General features: G+C 37.5%; 1 protein-coding gene across 2 annotated transcripts in view; it reads left to right on the plus strand.

Moving 5' to 3' along the window:
• The window catches only part of HBS1L (HBS1 like translational GTPase), a 60295-nt gene that overhangs the window by 15314 nt on the left and 20802 nt on the right, over positions 1-24179 (plus strand). For both annotated transcript variants that reach the window (XM_051616023.1, XM_051616024.1), the window contains one exon: positions 20235-20343. In XM_051616023.1, coding sequence (XP_051471983.1) covers positions 20235-20343 — 109 coding nt within the window. The remainder of the gene's footprint in view (positions 1-20234; positions 20344-24179) is intronic.

Below are 24179 nucleotides of genomic sequence, written 5' to 3' on the forward strand. Positions count from 1 at the left end.
AATTCATGAGCAATTTAAGAATTACAGATTTAGGAAGCCATGGTGAAAATCGTCTTACTCTTTTTATAATGAGAATATTGAGACTTTAGGGAGAGTTCTCTGTGAAGTATTTACTCATTGTCATGATAATGTGTGGAGATAATAGCTGATGAAGACAGACATTATTTTAGTATTTCAGTTGGCTATTTTCAGTAATTTTTGTCTATAAAATCAAAGATCGAGATCTTAATCTACGTTTATTCTTAATTGGTGTCACATGTTGACATATGTAGCATTTCACAGGTGTCCTTTGCTTGATCTCAGCAGTGGGTATTGGAGGTGTTCAGAGATTGTAATTTGAATTGCACTATTCTAGTAAGTCTGCTGTCATAATAGTCAGTAGAAGCAAGAATTTTTGCTTGATATTTATGGGTTCTCTGAGAAACCTTTCTTAAAGTCAAATTTCTAAAAAATGTTTATGTAAAAATGGTACCCTCTTACTCAAAAGGATCTGCATTCTGTGCATATTTGTTTCATTTCTGCTTGCTTTTTCTGGCTAAACTACATTTTCATTTCTTCTTGCCTCTTTAAGTATTGCAGAACAAATACAGATAGTGGTGAGTGAGCTAGATTCTTCTGCATTTCAGGCAGCATCAACGGAATTGTTAACCACTTTATGACACTAGGATTTTTGGTTTTAGTGATGTATGAGCAATGAGGAGGTCAGATGTCTGTAAATGTGCAGTCCTTGCAGGAAATGAAAATACTGTGAACTGAGCATGTTTAGTTTGGCTCTTGTTGGGGTAGCAAAGAATATAGTCTTTTTTAAAATGAATTCATTCCTGTAGTTGAGCTACAAGAGTGGGGGCACTGGCTGTTTTGTATTATGGCAATTCCTCAGGAATAGCACCATGAACTGCTTTTGTAGGGCCATATGTATAAATATTTAAGAAGAAACATGCTTCACAGTAAAGAGTCAACATTGAAAGTAAGGCACAGGAAGTTGAAATGCCTTACTCATGATATGCCAGATAATCTAGGAATGGAGTGCAGGTCTCAAGCTCAAGTCTAGTTTTCGAAATACTTGAGTATACTGCTTAGCCTGCAGCTGTTAATAGAGAAGAAGCAGGTATTTCTTCACTGGCATTTATTTAGGATTTTTATTGATACCATATGTATTCAGCAGGTATTTCTCCACTAGCTTATTTATGATTTTTATTAACAAGGCATGTTTTCACGTTTTTGATGCAGCTATTTAGACAGTGTGGACAGTTTCAAGCCACAAGTACAATAAGTAGTTGGTTAGCTTGCTTTTTGTTAAAGTTTCTCTTTCAGTTTTCTAGAATTCTTTATTTTTGCCTCTCCAGTATGAAGATCTTCCTTTATTTTTGCTTTACAGCAGTAACAAATTAAACAAAAATCCCTCAAATATTTTCACAAAATGTCTTAATATAATTAACTTTTTCTTGGTTGAATGCAGCAAGATTTGTTTCTGGTTCAGAATAGTGTGCATTTCTCAGTCCACGGACAAATACTTCTCTTCCATCTTTTTATGCTACAGATGGAGATTGTGATAGCAGTTGCTTCCTGCTACAGCATGTCAGAATGCAGATGATTGTGCTTTAGTAGATAACTTTTATCATGTCTGTTCTGTAGCTAATGGAAAGGGAAGTTGGGAGTCTTAAATGAAAAAACAAACTGATACTTTGGATTTTATTTATAGGCAGAATTCCAAATAAATCCTGGAAGAGCAAACATTCTGAAGTTTAATGGTGATGTACAATATATTTTCATTAGGTTAAAGTCTCTCAGGTTTTACTTCCATTTATCATACTAGACTGCAATGCTTTGATTTTGCACATTTTAGAATCCGTTATTTATACCCAGGTAGCTCAGAAGAAATTTTTGTCCTCAACTTCAATTCACTGTGGTAATTTTCTGGTAACATGGCAGTTCCCAAATGTCTGCTGTAGTGATGAGAGCCCATTGTACTTAATGATCCTCAGATAAGGCATGTGTTCAGTCTGTGGCAAAGAGAATGTGTTCTTTGCTGAATGGAAATGTTTGAAATCTGACATGACTGATGGTTTATCTTAAATCATGGAAAGTAATGAGAATTTAAGACTTTAGTGTTTTGTGTAAGAAAAATATGTATACAGACTTTGAGAAGTTACTGAATCTTGACACTGAGATACTCTGTGGGTTTTAGAAAGGAAGTGGCTTATTTCAGGGAAAAATGTGTCATCAGCAATGAAAAGCTTTAAAATCCTTTGAGATACCTTTTTGAGATCCTCCTCATACATACTGTACACCTACACTGGAAAAAGTGACACTCCAGGCTTTTTCTGAGTTTCTTTTATGGTCCTTTAGCACTGGTTTACTTTATTTCGGACAAAGTGTAAACCAATATCAAGTCAGTAATTTTCGTAGTTGTCTGTATCATGTATGAAAGTTGGGTGTTTTGCTTGGATGCTAAGAGAGTTTAGATAAAACTAAAAAGAATTGTGTCCTTTGTAGAACTTTGGGATTCCAGAAGAACCAGAGATCCTGGGGAAACAATACCTCCACTTGTTCTTACAGTGACCTTTTATCTCACTCCCTTCAGGTCATAGTAAAGATCAACCATCAGTTGTTTTTCTCTGTGTCTTTAGAAAGTAAATTGAAGAATTTACTAAGTTCTCAGATGTGATTGCTAGAGTACCAGAAAAATATGGTTGGAGTCACATTTTTTCAAAATCCTGTTAAGTTTTAAGGGCGAATGATCGCTGCTGTAGTGCTGTTGTATATCCATTTAAACGTTTTAAGTCCTCCCTGAAGTTTACACTTAAGTACTCAAAACTGGGCAGTTGGCAAGGCTGAGGCAGTGGTGTTTCGCAGTTGTAAACCAATGCATTTCCGCTCTAGAAGCTACTAAGATGTCTAAACATTAGAATTGTAGGCATATCAAGTTCAAAATTTTGGTAACAAAAGTAACTGTTTATATCAGTTACTGATTAAAAGCTTGAATGGTAATAGGAAAAACATGTAGAAGTTCAGAAATGAAGTTAAAAGCCAGGAAGGTTTAAAAATGCAAGCTTAAAACACAATGTCTGTTTATGCTAGGTGTATTTCACTACAGATACTGTTGTTCCTTCCCTGTGAAAATAGTGTTATCCATACCTACCTTATCTCTGTACTGTCTTCTGGATGTGCTTCTGCAGTATCATACTTTTTAATTCTGTGTGATTCAATATTGTTAGAAAACATATTAGTTGCATAGTCGAGTGTATTATGCCACATAGATACCAACAGAGGTGCCGCACAGCCACTACTTCTGCACCTTTATTTGCACCCAGACTGGTTTGTTCTTAGGTGACAAAATGTTATCTGTGTTTCATTGTCTCAGTTTCTGTATTCCTTCATAAAACTAGCATTTTGGTCTTCAGAGTGGACAGTTACAAATGCTTGAAGTACCAGATTCCTCCCTTCTGTTGTATTTGTGACACTTGAATAGCCATTCAACTAAATACTGTCAGAATCCCTGGTAGAAAGTCATGCTTAATTGGAAAACTAAACTTCGTCTGCAGAAGCTGTGATGTGCAATTGGCAGAAACATGGAAGAGCTTGTTGTTTCAGTTCTCCTTCCGTATTTTTACTGCATATAAAAAGTCAGTCTAAATGGAAATGTTATATCTAATTAATTCCAAAATATGAGTTGAAGTTGTTTTGAGTACTCTTTTTTTTTTTTTTTTGAGTCCTTCTTACCACTTTCTGTGGTTTTAGAAACACATTTTCCTATTTTTAATGTTTTCCCTATTGCTGGCCCACCAAACAGGAAAATGACTAACTTTGCTTGTCAACTAGGCAAGATGGTGAAACTGCTTGTACATCAGGTCCTACTGAATGCTTAAGTTGTAAAAAGGCAGAGAAGTGCCACCTAAAGATTTAAAACGTTTTTCAAGGCAAAAGGATGATTTGAATTTTATTTTTTTAATGTATGTATATGAACAAACTGTTGTGGGGTTGTGGATGCTATCTGTGTGCTCACAAGTACTACTGTAAATGTGCAGTCTTTTCCTTACTTCTCTCTCACTGCCTAAAGGAAGAGGAAAACCTTAAGCAATGAACTTCAGTCCATGCAAGTTCCGCTCTGAAGTTATAGTAGAGTAAAATGCACTGCTTCAGACTGGCAAATGAACTTTCCTTCTGCATTCATCTCCATCTGATAAATCTTGTAGTGCTCATTTAAAGCTACAGGTTATATTTTACTATATTTAGAAGAAAAACTGAACTCTGATACGCAGCTTTTTATAAAACAGGTTGTGTCTCTGCATGATTTGGGCAATGAAGAGCAGAGCCTCCTGTGCTGTATTTCATATCACATCTCTACATAGGTGGTTGTTTTCCAAATACAGCTTATTCAGATTATGGCAATGTTCAGTCCCCATTTTTTCTACACTTAATAAAACACGTTAGTCTTTGATAACTCTTGAATTCAGATATATTTGGCTGGCACCGGAGGAGTTAGTAAGAAAATGTGGAATAAAGAAATTTGCAGAGTAATAATATACAGAAATAATACAAGTGCAGCTAAGTAATGCAGATGATGTAAAACATGCTGCATTTAAAGAGAAAATAACTGTGTAAGTGCATACATTTTAATCCTGAAAGGTGGGCAGTTTTTATAAACTTTTCCTAAATTTTAATGAAGAATAGGTATTTTAAAAAGTTTTTTTTTTGCTTCTCAAATGTATGTTGCTGTGTATGTCAAATAGCTTGTTTTATCTTGCTTACTTCAGTTTGGCCAGTATCAACACTTGTCCGTGCAATGGTGTCCCTGATAAATACAGTTGAAGCTTAATACTGGTTAACTACTGAAAACCCTACTGTCAGCTTAATAATTTAATTAATATTAGATTCACTAAATCCCTAGTAATGTCTGTTGTTTCTGGTATCATCCATAGTGTGTTTCTTACGGAATGATGTCTTCCTTGTGTATAATCTGTTGTAGCTAAGTGTTTGTGCTAACAGTTCGGTGTACAGAGGTGGTCCAGCAAAATTGCCTTCATGGCTTTTTGGATAGCTTAAGATTTGTCTCTAAAATTGTAGTAATAGATGTGTGAATAGATGTGTTTGCCTTTTATTCCTGCCAATACATATTTTTTTTAATACTGTGGGAGTTCTGGACTGCAGATAAATTGGATATGCTCAATCAAGTGTACTGCATTGATGCAGCTTGCCTTTGTTTTGCAAGTTACATTCAGAGATCTTTAGCAGTTTCACACTTAGGTTTCAAAGATTCTTTGTAAATGTGTTGCCACTAACACATTTAAATAACAAAGAATGCCAGAGCTTTTCTTTCTCCATATATTTTTTTAAAGTGGTAGCTTCCTTTGTTTTTTTACCCTTCCTCAAATGTACTCAGTATAGGCATAAGGCAAGATAGCAGTGTGGCAAACTAATTCTGTGTATTTAGGAAAGAGCAGTGTGCCTTCAATTAGAATTAAAGGGTTCAGCAAAAGCAGATATGGAAGCCTGTTCATACTAAAGAGAAGACAAGCAGAAAATTTGACATAGAATCATAGAATCCTAGGGGTTGGAAGGGACCTCAAAAGATCATCTAGTCCAACCCCCGTGCCAGAGCAGGGTCATCTAGAGCACATCACACAGGAACGCATCCAGGTAGGTTTTGAATGTCTCCAGAGGAGGAGACTCCACAACCTCTCTGGGCAGCCTGTTCCAGTGCTCTGTCACTCTCACAGTAAAAAAATTTTTCCAAATATTCACCTTGAACCTCCTATGCTCCAATTTGATCCCATTACCCGTTGTCCTATCACTGGTCATCACTGAGAAAAGCTTAACTCCATCTCCCTGACACTCACCCCTTACATATCTGTAAACATTGATGAGGTCACCCCTCAGTCTCCTTTTCTCCAAGCTAAAGAGACCCAGCTCCCTCAGCCTTTCCTCATAAGGGAGATGATCCACTCCCTTAATCATCTTTGTAGCTCTGCGCTGGACTCTTTCAAGCAGTTCCCTGTCCTTCTTGAATTGAGGGGCCCAGAACTGGACACAATACTCCAGATGCGGCCTCACCAATGCAGAATAGAGGGGGAGGAGAAGCTCTCTTGACCTACTAACCACACCCTTTCTAATGCACCCCAGGATGCCGTTGGCCTTCTTGGCTACAAGGGCACATTGCTGGCTCATGGTCATCCCCCTGTCCACCAGGACCCCCAGGTCCCTTTCCCCTACACTGCTCTCCAGCAGGTCAGCCCCCAACCTGTACTAGTACATGGGGTTTCTCTTCCCCAAATGCAAAACTCTACACTTGCCCTTGTTGAACTTCATCAGATTTCTCCCCGCCCAAGTCTCCAGCCTGTCTAAGTCCCTCTGAATGGCAGCACAGCCTTCTGGTGTGTGCTCCTCCCAGCTTTGTGTCATCAGCAAACTTGCTGAGAGTACATTCTATACCCTCATCCAGGTCGTTGATGAAGATGTTGAACAACACCAGTCCCAGTACCGACCCCTGGGGGACTCCACTAGTCACACACCTCCAACCAGATTTCGCCCCATTGACTACAACTCTCTGCCTCCTTCCTTTCAACCAGTTCTTGATCCACCTCACTACCTGATCACCAAACCCATTCTTGATCAACTTATCTACAAGGATGCTGTGGGAGATGGTGTCAAATGCCTTACTGAAATCAAGATATACCACATCTACCGCTCTACCATCATCCATCCACCTAGTAATTTCCTCATAGAAGGCTATGAGGTTAGTCAAACATGATTTACCGTTGATAAAACCATGTTGACCGCTCCTGATGACCCCCATGTCCTCGATATGCCTAGAGATAGCGACAAGAACACGTTGTTCCATCACCTTTCCAGGGATGGAGGTGAGGCTGACCGGTCTATAGTTACCCAGGTCCTCCTTCTTGCCCTTCTTGTAGACTGGAGTGACATTTGCTATCCTCCAGTCCTCAGGCACCTCTCCTGTTACCCATGACTTACCGAAGATGATGGAGAGTGGCCTAGCAATGACCTCCGCCAGCTCCCTCAGCACCCTTGGATGCATTCCATCTGGACCCATCGATTTAAATGGACTGAAGAAAATTATGTGGCAGTAAAGTATGCCTTGGTAGTTTCAAACTGCTTTATCTAACAGCTTGCATCTCAAGCTATGCTTTGAGAATGTGTTCTTCATCTCCTAGGGATGTATTTAGTTATTTGTCTTTTGTCAAAAACAGCTAGTGTTGAGTATGTTTGTATGTGATCTATTGAACTTTCATCTGTAGCACTGAGGAAAAAACTGCAATTGTATTCTTGTTTTCTGACTGGCAGGAGTTGCTCAAGTTTTGGAGGTACATACAGAAAAAATGTCCATTACAGCACAGGAATATCTGGAAAGTGTACCAGCAAGAGCTGCTGGTGGGGAGATAGCTGTATCAGAAAAGGTGAGCATTGGGTCCCAGTGGTAGGATCGAACAAGATGCTGGTTTTCTAGAATAATTCTGACCAGTCAAAATCTCTTCTAGTAGAGAGCAGTCACATATGGAATAACACATCTTCATGTACCCCAATATTGCAGACTTAACACCCAAAACTGGTAGGTAAGGATGTGACCAGGCTTAAACCTCATTTCTCATCTGATGTTACACCGTGAGTGGGACATAACATTGAGGAGTAGGGCTTTGGATGATGATAGAAGGATATTCTGATTTTAAATGGCATCTAATATAAAAAAGAGGGAGAGCACACTGCTAAATAGCAGCACATTGTAAAATGTAGTCTTTAGTATTGAATTGGTAGGTCGTGAGTATATTGTAAAAATATCTTGTTTGATGGTGCACCTATATCCTTTGGTTTCATGATGTAAGAACACATTGAAAATTAAAGACAGCTAGAAGGAGGAAATCTTAAATATTTTCTCCTGGTATTCATTTAAAATTGATGTTGAATGTCTACAGAATACTTGAATAGGAATAAATTATATATCTCATTTTTTTTTAATTATCCTAATATTAATTGAATATAAGAAAGAGTGTTAAAACTTTATATAGCATTTCTGAAAATTCTATTGCAGAATTGTGATCCTGCAGTTAAATTGATTTTAAAAGCTTTTAAATATTTTTGTAATTGAGGAGTAATGGAAAATTGATCTAATTGCATAAAACACCACCCCTTAATCTCAAATATTGGAGTAGCTAAGGAGGGAAAGAGCATGTACTTGATCAATATTAGTCTCTAATTTGGTTGAAAAAAAAACAACAAAGGAAAACCAGTGCTGTGTTAATTATTTTGATAAGTGTATGTGTTTTGCTTCATTGTTTTACATTTAGTCTTAGTAAAACAAGTACGATAAATGGTGTATGTTCACTCAGCAAATTTCCTTTGAGCAGATTGTGTGAATTGTTTAACTTTTATCTAATTTACATGTGCAAAGGAGAACAATGCATTTTTAATGCCTGTTGTTTCTAACTTGTCCTTTGTTAACATTTATTCTTTCTGATACGAGAATTATAAAAATGTGAACTTCTTTAACATTTTTCTGTTAATTGTTAAGGGGGATTTTAAATGGATGCATTAAACTATTTAAGATTCACAGCTTTTTAAAATAAACTCAGTTAATGTATCATTTAACTTTTTACAGGGTTGTACATTTCCAGTAACTGCTTTAGTTATGGATATTAAGAGACAGGTTGGAATAGCAAAAGAGGTAGGATTTTCAAGTTACGTGACCTTTGAGCTATGCTTTTCTTTAAAACCCTGCAAAATACCGTATCTTCTGCTCTACTTTCCATCTTTTAATACAACTCTTTCATAATCTGGGGTTATCAGCTGCTAAGTCTGGAAGTTATTACATAGTTTGGGCTTGTCAGCTTTCAGAAATATCTTTTGCATCATTCCATCGGTATTACTAATTCATGTGAGCAGACATTTTATTTGCAATAGTTAGCTACTTATCTTAAGTAAAGGCATCCCTGTGTTCAGCTACAAATACTTGCTTTGAAAAAAAAATCCCATTGCCTTGGGGGCACCCAGGAAGACATTGTTCTGCTAGACTGCCTTAAAAGGTGAGAGCACCTATTACAGGTAGCATGCTAGTTCCTATTTCACAGCTTAGTCTTGTTTCTTCTGTAGCTTTTTTCCATCCAGAGCACAAGGTTGCCTGTTCACTGAGCTGGAGGCCTTGCATAGAACAACCATTTCTGCAGAGCCGGCAAGTTTGCAGAAAGTCAGTCTTGTGTTTTCCTGGTTTAGTCTTCATCGGAGCCTGCCTTCCAGCCTTCTTACTTCTGTTCTGGTGAATACCATCAGCTGTTTCCTTATCAGTTTCCTCAATTTGTTAGAATTGCTTATGATCAAGAAACATAAGCACTAAACATAGTTTTGTGACAATTCCAAAAATGACCATGTCTAATTTCTTTGGTCAAAATACTATCTCTCAATGACTTGTGGCTGGAGTTTTATAATAGCACAATAGTTATCACCATATCACAGGAGATTTTTGTTGGCAACAACATTTTGTGTTCTTGTATCTAATAAATATAGAGAGTTGCTGTACTCTTTGGTATGTTTATTCTAAGAATTAGTTACAGTTTATGAAGAAAAAGTTCTAACTTTATACCTTAGTATGTTTTTCTTCAATGGCAGTTTTCTGTCTTCATGGAAGCAGAGCAATGGCCTGAAGCAGCTCTTGTTGAGTTCAAGTCTCCACTATGGCTGTGGACTGTAGAATCTAACAACCATTGAAGTATTTGTATTAAAAATGTGAGATAGATCTGCTTTGAATTTACATATGTGAACAAATACTGAACATTCCACCCAAATATGGTTGTTTTTCCAACTGAGGCTCATGCCCAGTTCAACTAATGGTTAGTAGTTTATAGTGAAATAATTTTTAATTGGAAGATTGTAAGTTGTCAAGGTGCAAAAATAACCCCCAAACCAACCCCCCCAAAACGGTGAAGAGTCTGTACATTTACTGTGCTGTGGTGGATACACACATCTACAGTCTCTCAGTTACAGTAAGGACTTTGTACCTTGTTTCAGGAGATCCCAGAAAAGTGCCTCAAATATTGTCTTGGGAAGCTGTCACCATATCTGCTGAGTTGGTAGGGTTGGTGGGCATGCTGAGGTTAATCAAGAAGTCAGTTTTGTCATGATGCAAAGTAAAAACCCTTGAAATACGAACTGTGCCACATACTGTGTTCCGTTTTTTTTAGTCCCATTTTTGTTGACATTCCCATAACAATGTTCCTACAGTCTTTAATGAGATTCTAATGCATACTGTCATTTCCTTTCATCTTCATTATAAGTAAAGCTTTCAAAATTGGAGGAATTGGAGTATTTGGCTGACTTTTTGTAAAATTGTAAGTAGAGTATGTAAATTTATTTATCTTTTTTTTGTTTGTTTTTAAGGAAAAAAACCCCACAAGCTAGAAGGGGACGTCTCTGAGGTTTTGCTATTTAATTACCATAACCTTGCAAGCAGAAATGCAGAAGTCAGTGTCCATCAGTGAGTCCGTCCCCTTGTACTCATAAGCAATCCCTATTTTTTGTTATTAAATGAATTTGTCTCTCAGTTTACAGCAATGGGGATGAGTATGTCCACGAAGAGTGTTTTCAATAATTGCTGTATTGCTGGACCTTGATTTTTTATTATTTTTTTTTTAGATCATACTCCATCTGTTGAACTTTTTTGATTCTTTGAAATCATGTCTTACAAAAGTTCCTAAACTGCTTTTTACCCATAGTTGATAAATTCTTGGTACATGATTAGGTTATTCAAAAGAATAATCTCTGAATGTTATTCCTCTGAAGTCACAAATCTTCCACTCTGAAATGTGCCCTATGCTGTGACATTACAACCTGCACTGCCATCCCTGAAGTCATGGAGGGGCATCATCAAGTAAATGTGTTTTTCTTATATAGGGCTAACTTTGCAGAGAAATAATAATAAAAAAACAGACCAATGTGTGGACAAGTAAAAACTTGCAAATTTGACTGACTTTCTGCCCCACTTAGGGTCTGGTGTGGTTGTAATGTCAGCAGCAGAGTGGGAGAGTTAGTAATTTAGCTAAAACCTTATTTATTTAGGTTTTCTGATCTTAACCTTGAACTTCCCACTGTGCTAGAAGTTTGCAAAATACAATTTTCTGACACTTATAAGAGCTCTACAGGGCTAGTAAATACTTTTTTTTTTTTTCCTACTGCAACTTTAAAAGGCAACCTCATTAAGTTTCTGGAGAAAGTTTGCAGAATGATTGTGAGGAGTTCAACAGTTGTAAGATTATTTTGATTTTTATATACTGTTAGTTGGCTGGTATGCTTTTCTTGTTCACTGTTATTCTTACATTTAACTTCTGTTTCATACTCAGGTAATTTTGTTGCATGAAAAGAAGTGTTTGTGGGTTTTTTGCCTTTTTTTTTTTTTTTTGTAAAATGCCTTGCACTCCTACAATCAACAAGAATGTATTTGCATAGATAACATACATGTGCAAGAGGCATGATGTTTTCTGCAAATTAACTGGTTGGTGTGCAGGGAAATAGCACCATCCTCTGGCATTATACTACTTATTAAGAATTAAACCTGAAATTGCTGTCTGTTATTTTTGGAAATTCAATGTAATTGTAATAGAATGTACATATTGTACTTTCAGTTTTACATACTCATTTTGGGCTAAGGTTTTAACAGAAATTCTGGTAATTTGCATGGACTCTGTGTATTCTGTTTGATTGGGGGACTGGCTAAAGGGGCTATCTTTTTATGGTTATCCTGCTCATAGTGCTGACTCTGCTCTTTACATGCCCATTTATGGTAGGAAGTGGCACTTCAGAAATATCAGGCTGAGCTTTTTCTACATCTCGGTGAAAGACAATTACAGTCATTTAAGAAAAAAATCGTTAAATCAGAAAACACCACCAACGACTTAAGGTTGTGTATGTCTGGGACAGTAAAGGTGCTGTTAACAGAACAACTGCAAATGTCTAATAATTATATTTTTTTTACAGCAGATTGTGGCTTCAGTTACGGATTGAGAAAGGGCATCATTGGCATTGCTAGAGTTCAAAGAAATACACCTCCCACAGAGAGGGTTTCAGTAGTTACAAGTTGAGTTGTACTGAGTTACGTTGATGGGAAGGACGGGATTTTAGTCCATGTAATTTTAAGCAGTAGAGGTAAGAAATACCGCAGGGACATCCCTTTCAAAAACTTGACAGTTGAGAAAGTTGCTGTTTTTGTTGTTGTGAATTTCTATTGGACCTTTATGTGTTTACGTACCAGAAACATCAGAAGGAGGCAGCTGGTGTTTATGTCATCTCTAGCAGAAAGCAGACATCCCCTCCCAGTCTGCCTTCTGCATGGCACATCTCCGTTCTTTTATGCGGGAAGTGCTGGTTAAGTGAAACTGGAAATCTTGAGAGCTCTGCTGCAGTGACAGTGCCTTTCTTTCCCTAATACATTAACTGTGAATGTAAACTAGACCAATTATCCATGTTTCTGGAAAGACCATACCAACAGTCTACATACAGAGCTAAACATAACTGATTGGAATGTCGTATTCAGCATCCAGTTATTGAGGCATACAAGTTTAATTTGCTTAAACACTGAATGCTTATAATTATAAGAGGTCAGTAAAAAGTTTTATCTAAAAAAGTATGCCATTCTCTGAGAAATAAGGTTTCTGTGGGACATAAGATATACTAAATGAATGTAACACCATTCAATGAAATTAATACAATAAAGGGTCACAGATAAAAAAAGTTGTTAGTTTGGATAAGCCCTGATGGCCAGAGGAGTTCCATGAGAAGGTGTTTGTTTCAGGTGAGAAGCGTAAGAGAACGCAGCAGTGGCTGACTGCTGTATTCTCTATCATTTGACTTCAGTGAGGGAGGGTCAGCTGATGGTAAGAGAAACTGTGAGATTCCAGAAATTTTGGCTAAGTTCCAGGCAGGAAAGAAAAGGTGTTACTGCCTTGTAATAACACATTCCACCCCATCTACTTCGTCCTATTCTACTGTCAGTGTCCTTCTCATCCTTTCATTTATTAGTCATGTTGGATTTTTTAAAATTCCTGTTTGTGCCTTAAACACAGTATTTCCTAATGTCATTCCAAGTTTTTAATTGTAGTTCTGTTTTTCCACTTTTATCATTCCAAACCCCTTATCTAGACATTCCCAGTTTCCTACTTATTTTCCAGTCATTTGCCGTGACTATTTTCTACATTCACTTATTTTTCATCCATAGTTTGCATTATTCAGTTCTGATCCTCCTCTTCTTCCTTTGTTCATGTTAAGCTCTGCATGTAACTTGTCACTGAGTATGTGGCCTCCTACTTTCTCTACGTGCAGTTTTCCCCCAAGTTAGGTTGTTAACTAATGTCAAATTTTTCATGGTCATTGTAGCTCTCATGTAATCTTCTCTGCTTTATTGATTTTCATTCTTTTCATCCTTGTCTGTCCTTGATAATCTGCCTGTCTTACTGCTTACCAATGCTCACTATTTTGTTTTTTCTCTTGCCCCCAGTTTTGTTCACTTTTTATGATTATCTGAAGCAGATTCATGCCTCACGTTTACTTATGTGGTAGGAAACTGCAGAGACCCCAGGAGAAGTAGAATGAATATTTGCTCTCAGGTGACACAAACAAGTCTAGCCTGGTCACAAATTGACACAGCAGCTACATATTGAATGGTGATAAAGTATTTTAAAACTTAAAAGTGTAAAAGCACGTAAAAACTGTTTTCTAATTTTCTAAATTGAGTGGATTTTCAGAAGGAGGAAAGATCACTTGAATGATTCAATTTTTGCAAATAATATTTTCTTCAGGTGCCATTTTTGAAAAGGAACCATTCTGTCTAATTTCTCTTCCAGTTTCCCTCTTCCTCCCTCAGGTACCTCACTTGAACAAATTAATTTTTCAGCTAAGGCTTCAACATGCTGAAAGTTGCAGGCATTGAATATAAAGCCTTGAGCAGCGAGAAGTGCCAGCTAACTGTAAGAGGTGAGGCTGCCAGCCCTGCTGGCTTTGCCTGCTGCACATCCAGTGCCAGATAGATGTAGCAAAGCAAACTGTTCCTGGAACTTCTCTTTTGGGGTAGCAAGTTGTGCTGTTTGTGTGTTGTGTGCCACAGAGAACTGGTCCATATTGGACATACGCATGAATATCACTCAGTAGCCTGCTGTATCCTATCTCCTGCCTGCTGTGTCAAACCTTAAAAACATTTTCATCTTTTTTCAGTGAAAATGCCTGCTCCCAGTTTCATGAAAAGAAAAAACAATTGTCATATTCACTATCTGAAGCTTAGCAGAGAAGGTAATAGTTATAACAACAAGACAAAGTTGCCTGGAAAACCCCTGACTGTGGTTTCTATTAGGAAATAACCTTTCTTTTAAAAAGAAAAAGTTCAGTGTTCTTGTTTGGAGAATTGTTTCAGTAGTATCTTTAGAATGGCTGTGTCTCAGCACTGGGGAGTGACTTGGCAAATTGTCTTTTCTGTTATTTTGGACTGGATATGCAGTAGCATCCATTAGTATATTGTGGTCCATGGCAGTGTATTGTCATGTGTTTTCCTAAAAAGTAGTGTTTTGAAGTGGTATAATTTAAACACTAAACATTTTGAAATGTTTTCACATGTGGCATTTTTATTAGAGCTATGTGGTGTTTGTTATCAGAGGTTCTCTTTGGAGGGCTGCTGATGTTTCTGGGAGTGGGGGAGACTTTTCTAAATAATTTAAATTATTTTTTTCTCAATTATCCTTTACTCCTTTATATATTTGCATAATAAAGGATTCTGTGTGTTAAGCTTCTCACATGTGCAGCAGACTCAGGCACTGATCTGTTAGATCCAAAGAAATGTAAATGCTGGGCTATAGGGATGAGTGCATGGCAAATTATATGCGGGCAGAATGTTTTAAAGGTTAGGGAACTCTAAATTTAGGAAATCTGGAATGTTCTAAGTTCAGTGGTCATATTCTGTACTGGTAGGACCTGGTTGAGACAGCTGGACTTCTGGTATTATTCCCAGCACTGTGATGAGTTGATAATACTATTCCTCAGTACTGCTGCCACTGAAGATCCAGTGTGCTCTATAGCAAGCTGAACTAAACTGCTTCAAGTTGCTGCCATATCGTGCAGCATTTTGTAGAATTTACTAATGTCAGATCATTCAGTTTAATTATTTAAAATATGTTTTCAGTAGTGTAGCCTTTTATTTGACAACTTTTTATATTTCCTTATGTTACTCTTTTCCCTATGTCGTGCTGTGAAATTTAAGGGAGAAAAATAAAAATACACTGGTTTTAGGGCAAATTAAGGGTTTTAATTAAGGGTTTTAATTAAGGGCTAGGAGCTCCCAAATTTTATGGTATAAATAGAGGGATGTAAACAGTTTGAAACTTGATAGCTGGAATATGTTACAGTCCACATTCTTAAACAGCTGATGAATGCATGTATTAGAGGTTAATATAAACCCATATACATGTGGGTAAACAGGTGATACGTGCTCTGAGCATGAAATTGTATATAATCAGGCTGCATCTCATTGTCCTGTCTAGTCAATAGTTGGAATATTTTAACAATTATAGAGCCTTAAAATTAATTTTAAATTATAGTAGATCATATAGGAAGGGAGGTATTATCTTGATTGAGGCCTCAGTTACTAAATCTGCTTTTCAAACAGAACTGTGTCTTCGCTGTGCTTCTATTAGAATCATGGAATGGTTTGGGTTGGAAGGGGCCTTCAAGATCATCTCACAGAGTTATAGTCACAGAATGGTCAGGGTTGGGAGGGACCTCTAAAGATCATCCAGCCCAACTCTTTTGCTAGAGCAGGACCACCTACAGTAGATCACACAGGAACATGTCCAGGCGGGATTTGAATATCTCCAGCGAAGGAGACTTCACATCTTCTCTGGGCAGCCTGTTCCAGTGCTCTGTCACTCACAGTAAACAAGTTTTTTCTGGTGTTTACATGGAACCTCCTGTGTTCCAGTTTGCACCCATTGCCCCTTGTCCTATCACTGGACATCACTGAAAAAAGCCTGGCTCCATCCTCCAGACACTCGCCCATATCATATTTGTAAACATTGATGAGGTCACCCCTCAGTCTCCTTTTCTCCAAGCTAAAGAGACCCAGCTCCCTCAGCCTTTCCTCGTAAGGGAGATGTTCCACTCCCTTCATCATCTTTGTGGCTCTGTGCTGGACTCTTTCAAGCAGTTCCTTGTCCTTCTTGAACTGAGGAACCCAGAACTGGACACAATATTCCAGCCGTGGCCTCACCAAGGCAGAATAGAGGGGAAGGAGAACCTCCCTTGACCTACTAACCACACCCTTTCTAATACACCCCAGGATGCCGTTGGCCTTCTTGGCCACAAGGGCACATTGCTGGCTCATGGTCATCCCCCTGTCCACCAGGACCCCCAGGTCCCTTTCCCCTACACTGCTCTCCAGCAGGTCAGCCCCCAACCTGTACTGGTACATGGGGTTGTTCTTCCCCAGATGCAAGACTCTACACTTGCCCTTGTTGAATTTCATCAAGTTTCTCCCTGACCAACTCTCCAATGGTACAGTTGATCTTAAAGTTTCAGTGCCATTGTAGAATTAGATGAGGGGAAGACAAATTGGGAGGAGAAGTCTGTGCATAGGAATTGAAAACCGTGGCATTTTGGTTCTATTGCTGAAAAGGTATGGCCATCTGAATGAAGTCAGTGTGGATTTAAATACCCAGTGCTAGTGTGCATTTCTCAAAAAAAGCCAGTAGATATTTGGCTCATCCTATTTTAGTATCTAGACAAGGTGCATCAAGGCATGTTTTATGATAGTGTTTGGCTCCTAGCTACATTATGCCTTAGACAAGGTACTCTGATGTTGGTGCAGTCTGAATACCAAGTATCTGTCTGAAAACCAATTTGCTTAAAATATGCTAAAAGTTTTTATTTTTAAACATTCTGAATAGAGAACTACCAGGCTGACAAGCCTTTATATTGTTATAATTTATGAATATATACTTTCTGGTTTCATGGAAGGAAAATTTCTTAATTTTTCCTCTTGTTGTAGGGAACTGCTAAAAAGTTAATTGAGAGTCTTCAGTAAAATCACTTGCTCTGCATTTTGACATTGTTGACTAATCACTGCATATACTTTCATGTGATCCACACTTATTTTTGCTTTTTCTAATGCTAGAGTAAGTGAAATGTGGCAATAAGATATTGGAACTTCTTTAGGAGTTTATGAAAGTTGTATCTGTCTGATTTTATTTAATGTATACTCTAGATTTAGGAAATGCTTTGTTGTTGAATTACTTAGGTATGTGTTTAAGAATATCTAAATGGCAGAAGGCATGAAGAACATTAATGAAGCCTTTCTTACCAAAATCTTAAAAATCCATTATATCCTTTCCCTTCAGAGGTTGATTTTTGTCAAAGCTGCTTTTGTCATAGCCAGGTTGGGATTACTGCTCCCAAACTTCTTCCAGGCACTTCAGTTGCCGTAGGATACTTGGCTTATTGATTACATGTTTCTTTTAGGAATTCTATCAGCATTGTGCATGGACTTCCTTTTAGGTCCAAGGTGCACTTTGAGGATTTGCATATGATCTGTTAAGTGCTGAATGGCTTTTGCTTTGCCTGCTAAAGCAGATAAGAATTTATCATAGAGTTTTCTCCGGTGCCCTATAGATTAGATAGCGTATACTCCTTTCCCAGCCTTGTGTCCTTTGTAAGGAAGCCCGTAATTATTAATCTGTAATGGCGGCTGCAGTGCACAAAAGGCAGACTTGGTCCTTATCTCAAATGCGCCGCTTGATTTTATGGTACTTGGTTATAAAAATATTGAAGTCAGAAAATTGTATTTGGTGCTTTGGTCAGTACTGTTACTAGTAATTCTTGCATTGTCTTTGTATCTATTTGAATGTCACCATTCACAGCTTATCTTCTATAGTTTGGTTTGTCTTTATACGATCCTAGTCTGCTTCCTCACTCTACCTAGACTGACGTATTAGTGCTTTATAAAAAGTAAATAAAAACAACATCCAACTGTCACAGCTGTCTATGAACGATTACTTTCTCTTGCTCTTTGTAATTTTATTTTGTGTCTTCTTTCAACTTCTGGTGTTTCCTAATCTCTAGGTTTAGATTTCTGTGTTTTCTGTGTCAAATAGTTGATTTGTTGAACGTATGTTGTCTCCTTGTACATTTAGCTTTGGATCACTGTCAGACACCCAAACAGTATTTGCATGTGTTTTGGAGTGAAGTTTAATTTCTGCATTAATTATGAAGATGTATTTTGTAAAACCTCTGACTTTTGATTTTTTGATCATGTATGTATCACATACTGCTAATAGATTGCAAGTTATTTGAGAGTTATAGGATATGAATTGTTGTCTTGGTTTCTTTCAACTAACCTCATTTCAATTTCATGGTGATTTCTGTAATTATTAGTTCCTAGCAACCAGATTTCAAACATGTTATTTTCAGAGAATCAACTGTAATTCAGCTTTCAAGTGACACGTAAAACATTCTTGTTTGACTGGCCCTTGAAGGTGGTGACTGTTTGAAAATTGTTAGAATCGAATTGGAAAAAAACATACCAAGTTGGCAACAAATATAATGTCTACTGTAACTCAAGTGTTTAACTGCTTACTAAAAACCATACTCTAGGTGATCTATATAGGAGATTGCAGATGAAACAAAATCTTTGTACTTAACTAGTTGTCCTTGTCCAGTGATCTGAGAATTGTATATTCTGAATCTTTAGTGTTTGTCAGTTACATGATTTTTGCTGTTGTCTTTATTTCTTTTACTGGTTTTCCTTATTTAAAGTGTACTTGGTATGCAACTATTAATAATACACATACAGAGTACTTCTTCCAGAGATCTCCAAGTGGCATGTAAATAAGATCAGTATCGGCAGATAAGACAAATGTGGAAATGAAGACCAAGTCAGCAGTTAAATAAGAATGCCTTAATCTATAGTGTGATTATTTAGAAAAAGTTGCACAACAGCCTTTTTGATATGCTGTCTATTCTAGACATGTCTGTGGTATGGTATTGTTTCCTTACCTGAAATCTTCAGCAGCCTTGACCACAACTTTACCTATAACCTGCAGAGCAGGATGATTCTGTGGATTTAGAGGAGTAGCCATCATAGTTCAGACTGCGATGAAGTGTTAACATAAATGAGTAGGACCAAATTACTCAAACAGTTCATATTACAGTAGTAATCTAAAATACCTAGAAGATTAACTTGTTATTCAGAATAAGTATTCACTTGACTTTGTCTGAATTGGTCTATCACTGGAAGAGTAGCACCAATTTACTAGTTTTCAGATACATCTGAAGGTAAAGTTCTTTTGAAACTTGAGACTTAATTCTGAATTCAGGATATTGTTTTGCTATGCTGTGTGTGTAACATCCTTCAGAACACAAGGTATAGCTTCTGTCACTCATGCTGTAGAGCTGGAAGTCTTTTTCCTTGAAGGTAGTAGGAATCCTAACATATGAAAGAAGAAATTGCTGAAAGAGCTAGTTTACTTCTTTTCTTTAAACTGTCCCTCCCCAGAGTAATTAATTTATTGTTTTAAAATCTTGACAAGAAACTATTAGCACTGTAGTGCTATTAGTTGTGAAACTGCAGTTTCACAAAATTCAGAATGAGTCTTACTATAATTGTGTTTTCATTTAAGTTATGGTAAAATTGGATACCTTTAAAGTAATTAAGTTACTCAACTCTGGTAATTACTTCTAAATAACCTTTAAGCAAACTAGCTTGGGTATTGTTTGGCTTCTTCAGTGTAATTAAGTACAAGACAACTCTATTTAAAGGTTTTAGGAAAGGCCTGGTAGCCCACACATACCTTGTTCTGCTGCTAGCAGTACCTGAGGCTCCACAATGTAAAGGCAAAAGAAAAACTAAATAACAATTAACCTAAACACCTTGTGAGCAGCTGCAAAGCATTTCTTCATCCTCACATTACATGAAATGCTTCTGGCATCTTGCAGAACTGCTGCAAGTAAAGCTCTTGAGTGTCATAGGTGTCATGTGAATGTTTGGAGATACAGATGGGATTTTCACAGTAAATAGAACTGTTTGTAGTTTATTTTGAATAAACATGTAATATGTGCAAGAAAGACACTGTAGTGTGGGAAGTCATTATCACAGACTGTTATCTTTGGGTTGAAGAGAAGTAATGTAACTTGTTAAACTTTATATTTAATACCTGTTAGTCACAACCTTAAGTTCAAACTTACTTTTTGTCTATTACTAGGAAAAACAAGGGATTCCCAGTCAGCCAGAATGGAATCTGAAATTGTGCCAAAAGTTACCAAAATGACAGTGTCTGGAAAGAAACAATCTATGGGATTTGAAGTTCCATGGTAAGCCAAGCCCATGTACATCAAGGTACATCAGCAGCTCTTCCTTCAGGCTGATGCACCTGTAGCAAGTTTGCTGCTTCTTTTTTTTTTTTCTCTATTTTTTTTACAGCAGTTTTAGTGTCACTCTCCAGAACTAACCATCTCAGCTTCTCGTTTGACTCACAATTACTTTCAGAAGATGGTACCTCACGTTTTGAGTTTAACAAATCCTTTCACTATGAATAGTGCAGAGAGATATCAGCTAGTCAGATTATTTAAACATCCGCTTCATAGAATACTGAACTTTCTTGGGGTTCGTTTATTTTAAATTTAGTTCTCTAAGTGGAATTATGAAATCAATAAATCTTAACTGTAATTGCTTGTTCTTCAAAGGAAGTAATACATTTAAGAATAATTTAAGGGGAAAACAACAACTTAGGGCTAAACTTTGCCTTCCTCTTTTATTAACTTTAACAGGTGTCCAGGGTGCAACTGTTGTAGAGAAGAAGCTGGTCCTCCTTACACTTTAGCTAAATTAGAGTGGTTGAGCAGTAGTTCTAATTTTATCCTGACTTGGAACTGTTGGAGGGATGTCTTGTGAGAGAATGGAAACAGACATCTGGATCAGCCTGCCTACAACAGCAGCCAGCAGTGAATACTTAAAGAAATGTGCAAGGACAGGGCATGTGTGTTGGGAATACAGCCTGTGAAATGTAATTATGTGTAGCATTCTTTGGCTCCCCATCATTTATTTTTTTTATTAGGCTGTTTCTATTAAGAATGGTTAATAGATTTTTCTTACTTGGATACACTTGTTCTGTTTTTCATGGAATCATGGAATTGTCAGAGTTGGAAGGGACCTCTAGATATCATCTAATCCAACTCCCCTGCTAAAGCAGGATCCCCTAGAGCACATTACTCAGGACTGCATCCAGGCAGGTCTTGAATATCTCCAGAGAAGGAAGCTCCACAATCTCCCTGGGCAACCTGTTCCAATGCTCTGTCACTCTTATCATAAAGAAGTTTTCCCTCATATTTAAATGGAACTTCTTATGTTACAGCTTGTGCCCATTTTCCCTTGTCCTGTTTGAACCTGATCTTACAATAGCCACCGAGTCTGTGGCAAGAAATGCCATAATTCTTCCTCAGGAAAAAAATTTGCAAGGGCAAGCTGTGCCAACATCCCACCTCATCCTGCAGTGTTTGTGGTTCTGATCTGGAAATATTTTTTGTGAGTAAGAGAGCAGCGTGGTCTTTATTTTACAGTGTCTTGTGTGTGTTTGATAACTGAGCAGAAAGCAAGCAGTTGCATCTGCTTAGTCTCTTAAGCACACTTATTACAAGTTGTGAAGCTAATGCCATTATTCCCTTTATACTGCTAAATGCCATTGGCTGAGAGACATCACTTCCATTCAACTACTTGGACGCAGTAAGATCCAAATGAAGAACTTATAGGCTTTTCAAAACCCTCTTTCTGTGCTGTTTGAGAATTGCAATATGTAAAAGGAAACATTATTTTTTTTCCCCTTGCCTCTACTGCACAGCCTGGGTGTGACAGCTGGACTTGATCACAAAATTCTCATCAGTGTCATGGCACCTTCATCTTTGGTGTTTCTGCTACAGTTCTTTATAAACCAGAGTTTTTCATGGGGACTTTTGTGGATTTAATGACTGCCACCCCTTGTGTATGTGTGCCTGCTCCACAGGGAAGGAGGACATAAGGAGAATGCTTCCTCATCTGTAGGCTGGATAGGCTCAGTCTCTGAGGGAAGATGGTTGAGTCTAATATGCTTCTCAGCCACTCTGTTTCTCTTCAGGGACCCTGAAGTAGTTGGTATAATGCTTACTTCCAGTTTAGTAACATACTGGGTTTTTGTGACTGAAAAAATAGTCTTCAGTACCTGGTGATTCCTTTAGATAGATCCTCAATATTGTAAAGGTATTTTTAAATTCACCTCACTTGTTTAGTGGTACTGCTGAAATATGAATCAAGAGCAAGCCTCTTCTGCTGTAGAAGCTGGATGCATGTTAGGCATTTAGCTTTAAGTGGGAGGTAAGACGTGTAAAAGGTTTGTAAAAGACAATGAGATTTGGAGCACAGCCACTCAATGAATATGGAAGAAAACACAATTTAAATTGTTATCTTTGTGCCTGAAGACTCCTGCTTCAAAGAGTCTGTGATGGCCTCCTTTAATCTTTTGTACTGCAATCCACTGTGGAGGCTCTGCCAAAGCTTCAGGACCTTGACATGAGGAATAGGCGAAGAAGATCAACTGTAGCCTCAACTCTATCAGAGTGACTCCCAGAGTTGGACTGTTATTTCTGCAGTTGTCTTCTGGATTATTGACAGCATAAGGATGAGTTGTCAGGAAAGAGAATGAATCTGTGTTTAGTAACATCTAAGACAGACGAGTTCTTTTGACTCTTTTCAGACCATTTTTATGTTATTGTTGCATTGATAAATATACTGCAGAGGGTTTAAAATAATACAGATTTCTAAGTACATCGTTTCTATCGCTGACCAAAAGCACAGTGTTGTAAATCATTCATAGCAGTTTGGATTTGATAACACCTGTGACTGTGCCCTCTACTCTCACCCTCAAATATTTGTGTGGTGTTGGTGCAGACATCATTAGAAGGGGATTGTATAGTATGTATGAACCAGTTTGTCTGTCATTTTTATGGAATCTTAAAGGTAACGTGTGAACCATGGGTTTAAAACCAGTGGCCTAACATGAGCAAAAATAAGTATTCCTTGACTAGATATTCAGTCTTTACAATTCATTCTTGTTATGAGATTTGGCCTCATAATAATAAATGAATTTTATTAAAAATGAATGGGTTATTAAGTGTCATGTATTGCTTTGAGCATTGATTGCCTTTGTTGCTGGGTATTCTTAGCTGGGTTGTCTACAGAAAATGGAGTTTGCTCACTTCTGATAAATTGTTTTTCTGATGTTCTAGCAAACCTATTTACCAGGCTTTCTCTTCTTGTTAAGTCATGAAAAAAACCAGTAGAAGTTGTGAGAAAAAAAAAGTGATTATTTTAACCAGCCTGACCAATATTGTGTAATTAATAATTTTGAAAGGGGAAATAAATTTAGACAGTCCTGTAATGACTGTTAGTACTCCGAAAGAGTCAGTTGTGTAAAAATAATTCACTAAGTGTCCAGACCAGAAGATTGAAAATAATGTTTAAAAACTAAATTATGCAGAGTTAATTTTCAACAGATAAGCTTTCAGATTTTTCTTTGAAGGCACTGTAGTGTGAACCTTTCAACAGTTGTGTGAGATTTAGTGTCTTCTAATATGTCTTAAATCAACATGTGTTGTATTTCTTAATTTTTCCCCAGAAAATGGTGATATAACTGTAACATTTTACCCAGCTTACTCTTATGTCCTTGTTGGCAAGGCAACATAGGCAGTTTCTGACCTGGCAGTTTTAATTTTTGATAAATGCTCGTCCTTGCCTGGCTTCTGGTTGTCTGCTAATAAAATCCTGTGTAAGCTCTTTTGACATTTTTACCTGAATATCTCATGGTCAGGCTTTCTTGAGTAGATGACGTCACTGCACCTACAAGGTGCTTAATGGTTCTGTCCTTTTGAAGAAGTCAAGAGTTGGTTAATTAATGGCTCTGTGGTAGCCACTCAAAGGGATCTGGCAAACAGGTATAGATGTTGGCTGAGACTGCTGTTGGTAGTTCCATCAGGTTCTCATACTAAGAAGCAATTGGTTAGGAAGTGTTCTCTCTCCAAATATAATTTTTTCTTGGTGTGCTGGTTCAACATAACTCAGACTGAGTTGGAACTTGTCAACTGCATTAGCAAGGATCTTCAGTAGCATTGTTTATACCCTC

This window comes from Apus apus, chromosome 3 (assembly GCF_020740795.1).
Source record: "Apus apus isolate bApuApu2 chromosome 3, bApuApu2.pri.cur, whole genome shotgun sequence".
Taxonomy (NCBI): Eukaryota; Metazoa; Chordata; class Aves; order Apodiformes; family Apodidae; genus Apus; species Apus apus.